The sequence below is a fragment of the Beta vulgaris genome, chromosome 4 (assembly GCF_026745355.1).
Source record: "Beta vulgaris subsp. vulgaris cultivar EL10 chromosome 4, EL10.2, whole genome shotgun sequence".
Lineage (NCBI taxonomy): Eukaryota > Viridiplantae > Streptophyta > Magnoliopsida > Caryophyllales > Amaranthaceae > Beta > Beta vulgaris.
This window is the reverse complement of record NC_079205.1, coordinates 16,295,766-16,300,889: the sequence shown is the minus strand read 5'-3', so window position 1 is coordinate 16,300,889 and position 5,124 is coordinate 16,295,766. Positions and strand designations below refer to the sequence as shown.

Genomic DNA, 5,124 nt, shown 5'->3' with positions numbered 1-5,124 from the left:
AGTCTAATAATTCAACCCAAATGACTTTCCCAATTATAAGCAAATTGTTTTGGCCGAAGATGCCGACATTCTCATCATGGACGATCTAATCCAATTATAAGAATAATAATACTAAGTTCAAAAATTGTTCGGCCTGAAATGCAAATGTTGTTCGTCAGAACTTTACTCAAAGTTTGCACCAAGGCTTTTTTTTGTAGAAGGACGTTTTTGTTACTTGCATTAGTATATTTAACATGTATCACCCCCTTCTTGAATGAAGAAATATTAGTAATTTTATTTGTTCTAAGAAGGAGAATGACCATGCTTGATGGTGGTATACTATGCAAAGTATAATCTAGGATTGTGGCAATCCGTCCATCCTTGTTAAAGCTTGCAATAACTTATTCCTTTACTAAGCTGGTTATCACAGTGAGTGGCCTTTGGATGGAAAGTAATACCCTTTTACTAAAGTTTCTTAATTCCAGCTGCCTTCGTTTAGGAGATTGACGTTAACTTTATAAGTTTATCAATTGGTGGCCTTCGTCATGTGTAATCCTTAAAGGATTTTCACATGTTGGCCGATCTCCTAATAGAGGGTGTTTTTCTTTTGCTGTTCTTTTTTGAATACCAGTTTGGTCGATGGTGTGTGCCCTTAATCAAATAACAAGGCATAACAAGCAAAGAGACAGTCATAGTAGTGAAGTAGATTTGTATTATATGAATTTTGCTTGGCTGGGAGCCAAGGTACATGTATACATTTCTACTTTTTCATTAATGTGCTATGGCATTTAGTTAGCAAGGAATTACACTTTTCCAATTATATCAGATGTATTTTTTCAAAGTGTCTGAGTTCCACGTCCGAGGAACAGAACGACCGTTCATATCTTCCAGACGAAAGGTGCTACTTTGAACTTCTTGGGCTATCTTGTAGGGCCCTTCCTAGTTTGGTGTGAGCTTACCCATTTTTTTGGCACGGCCGACTGCTTCCATTTTCCTCTCTGGACGACCAAGAACCCCAAAAACTTTCCGGCCACCACTCCAAACACGCATTTCTGCGGATTCAGCTTTAGCTTGTATTTTCTAAGAGTCAGGAATGTTTCTCGAAGATCCTTCATATGATCTACTTTCTTCCGGCTTTTGACGATCATATCATCAATGTAAGCCTCCATATTCCTCCCCAGCTGCTGCTGGAAGACAGTGTTTATTAGCCGTTGGAAGGTAGCTGACGCATTTCGGAGGCCGAAAGGCATCCTTAACCAGCCATAGAGCTCTTTCTCTGTGATAAATGAAGTCTTGTATTGATCCTCTGGCCACATTGGAATCTGATGAAAGCCAGAATAAGCATCCATGAAGCACAATAGTGCATGGCCGGTCATGGAATCGACTAACCGATCTATTTTGGGCAAAGGAAAAATGTCCTTTGGACAAGCCTTATTTAGATCAGTGTAGTCCACACACATCCTCCAAGTTCCATTTGGCTTGGGGACCATGACTATATTAGCAATCCAATCTGGATAATAAGTCTCTCGGATGAATTTTGATTTTAACAGCTGTTGTACTTCTTGATCAACAACTTGATTCCTGACCGAACCCAAGTGCCTCTTTTTCAGCCGGATTGGCTTTTATCCTGGATCTATGTTTAGCTTGTGAACGGCAACTTCGGGATCCATTCCCGGCATTTCCTTGACCGCATATGCAAAAGCATCCTCAAACTCTTTTAACAGTTTGATCAATTCATCCTTGATCTTGGAATCTAGGACAAACCCAATCTTCAGCGTCCTCTCCGGACGTCTTTCATCCAAACAAATCTCAGTCGGCATTTCTACTGGCTCTGGCCGTTCTAGCTCAATACCCATGATATCCATTACTTTTTCTAACGAAGCTTTTTCTTCTTTGAATGGCCAAACATTTCCTCTTCTTGCTTGGCAAAAGAATGGACAGCTTGTTGTCCTGAGGAGCCTTCATCTGAGTTTTTTCTACTTCATTTTTTAACTCATTTATTTGGCCTTTCACCTTCTCAGCCGGTCCTTCCTCTACGGCCTTTGGCTACTATGTTTTTTCTCCTTTTCATGATGAAGGTTTTAGAGTGGTGAGGTAGCATTCTCTTGCTGCTTGCTGATCTCCACATAGGGATCCAATCTTTCCTCCATCGCACTCAAACTTCATTAGCATCAGATGGGTTACAATAATAGCTTTGATGTGGTTCAAGGTGGGTCGTCCGAGAATGACATTGTAAGCCGTCAAATCTCGTACCACCAAGAACTTAACAAACAGTGTCCTGGAGGCCTCCATGTCTCCTACCCTGACGGGTAAAGTGACAGTTCCCATTGGGTGGATTATTCCACCCCCAAATCCAATGATGGGATGGTTGACTAGGACCAAGTCATTCTCATCGAACTTCAATCATGACAAACAATCTGCACTAATGATATCGGTTGAGCTCCCCGTATCAATCAAAATCTGTCTTACTCTGAGGTTTGCTATTTTCATCTCCACCACCAACGGGTTGTCATGGGGGGTTCTTATCTTCCCGCGATCCAACTTGCTGACAACAATCTTAGGGAAAGGGTCAGATTTTTCCTGATTGGTAAGCATTATCTGGCAAGTTCCCGTAAGTAATTTTTATGGTCGCGGTTGGTGGGACCTCCTGCTGCTAAACCTCCAGATATCACAAGCACTACATCTTCGTCAGTGCTCTCGTCCTCCTTTCTCCGACCTTGACGGTTATCTCTCTTCTGAAATTTTCTACCCGCTTGAGGTAGATAGGAATTCATCTTACCCTTGTGAGCTAAATCTTCCAAACCTCTTTTCAAATGCTTGCATTCATTTGTTTCGTGGCCACAATCCTTATGAAAATGACAATATTTTCTTTTATCCTTATTTTTATAGGGAGTCTTCTCGGCTGGCGCCTTCAGTTCATACTGATCTTTTATCTTCAAAAGAATGGAGTATTGATCTTTGCTGAATTCTATCGGCTCATCCGATGTTGCTGGTTCAGCTCTTTTGCTCCTCTTAGATGAGGTTGTCATCGAAGTCACCGCCCAAGTTTCAGCTTTCTTGGGGATGCTCTTCTTTGGCTGAATTGTTTCTTTAATCTTTTTTGCCTCCGGATGCTTAGCTTCCGCACAAACTTCCGTAGCATGGATGAATGCCTCTACCTCCCGAAGGGCTTCGGTCAGAGTGGAAATCTTCTTCTTCACCAACTCAAACTTAAAGCTTTCTGGCCTTAGACCCCTGATGAAGGCGTCAAAGGCCACCCCTGCATTCAGATACTGGATCTGCAATGCTTCTAGGTTGAATCTCTTCACAAAACTTCTTAGAGCTTCTTTGGGTCCTTGGATGATCTTATCCAAATGCATGATGGTCTTCTGTTTCTGCCGATTAGCTACAAAGTGGCTAGTAAACAAGATACTAAGCTCAGTAAAATTATTCACTGAGTCAGGGGGAAGATTATTGAACCACTTTTGAGCTACTCCCTTCAGAGTGGCTGGGAAATTCTTGCACCGGGTAGCATCATCAACTGCTTGAACATACATCTTATGCTTGTATGCTGATAGATGATCATCTGGATCCGTAGTTTCGTCAAAACGTTCTATCGTTGGTAGCTTAACCTTTGGGAATGGGGGAGACTCCATGATTATGGCCGAGAATGGGGTCGGCCAGTTAATATTGAGTGCCCCAGCATGTCCCTCAGTGGGTATGTGCTCCCGACGATATTCTTTTAACACTTGATTAGAGGAGGTGTTAGCTAGGGCTTGACGCCTATACACCATAGGTTGTAAAATCGTTTTTTCTTGCCTTCGCTGAATAGCCGAAGGTCTTTGACTTCTTCCTTCGGTTCTTGATGGGAGTCTTAATCAAGGATCCTTCATATAAGGAGTAGACCCTGAGGTTGAACGCTGAAGAGCAGCTGCCTTCTTGCCTCCAGATACTCCCTCGCATCTGTCTCCATCTTATGACCACTGGGAGGAATATTATCTCCTGGACGGACCACCAACTTCCAGTCCATCTTTCTTCTTGGTTCACTATCTGCTGGTTGCTTCCCTTTCGTCAGTCGTTTGGACATTTCCTACCGAGGAGGCGGGCTTGTCCCTGGACGACCTTCTTGAGACTTCCCCTTAGGCGGCACTACAACGGCCTGGTCTGGGTTGACCTGGAAAAACAGCATGTTATTTTTGATTTGCTCCTCCATAACAGCGGCCATCCTAGTCTGGAAGTCATTCAAGACAGTTGCCAGATGGGCAGTTGTCACTGAATGCTCAGGATTTTCTTGAATGACAGGGTCTCTGCTCCGTCCAGAGAGACAAACAGCAACACAGGGTCTATCTCTTCCTCTAGGTGGCCTTTCATCGCCCACCGTATCCTCCACTTGAATCTCAAAACTTCTATTCCTAGCAACATTGGATGAGTGACAATCAGTCATTGTTGCGTCTCCCCACAGACGGCCCCAAATGTTACGTAGTGCTAGACTCGTAAATAAATACTACTATCCCCAACAGTAGATTCAACAATAGGAGACTTACGCAACAATGTCTGGACTCAAATCCCGAACCTGAGCTCCGCCTTTAGACCTGCAAAAAGAGACCCACCTTGGAGGTTTGGGTGGTATTTCCCCCTCCGAAACTTAAGTCAGGTTTTAGGAGTAGAAAAGGAACTTTTAGAGAGAGAAAGTAGAGAGTGAGAATTTATGGCAGAATAACAGTACTATGCTCTGAAAAACGTACATTTCTCCTGATTTCAAGGACTATTTATAGTGTCTAAAATGACTGATGTACCTTGATATCACCCTAATTTGGAAGCATCTGATTGGCTAAGCAATAATGCTATGACACGTGGCAATCACTAATTGGAGAGTACACATCACCCTTTATAAAGGTGTTTTCTGTGTTTACTGGGCCGAAGTACATATTGGGCCATAAGAAGGGCTTAGTACATCATTCTTTATTCAGAAAAATGTATTTTACCCCCTATAAGCTTCTGGTCCATGTACTTTACAACAGCAAAAAGAGTGCCACCTGTAAGGGTGTGATGAGGCCACGAGTCACGTCTATAGCTGTTGATTTTTAGGCTACAACACCTTTATTTCGATCTCCTCAGTCCTTGCTCTGTTCAAATTAAGAGAGGAGAAAAGGGTGTTGCGCCCCA

General features: G+C 42.9%; 1 protein-coding gene across 1 annotated transcript; it reads right to left on the bottom strand.

Annotated features, from left to right (window-relative positions):
• Window positions 1-2,573: 2,573 nt before the first annotated feature.
• LOC104884577 (uncharacterized) lies at window positions 2,574-3,614 on the bottom strand. The gene has a single exon (XM_010669254.3). The coding sequence runs from the start codon at window positions 3,612-3,614 to the stop codon at window positions 2,574-2,576; it is 1,041 nt and encodes a 346-aa protein (XP_010667556.2).
• Window positions 3,615-5,124: the final 1,510 nt, after the last annotated feature.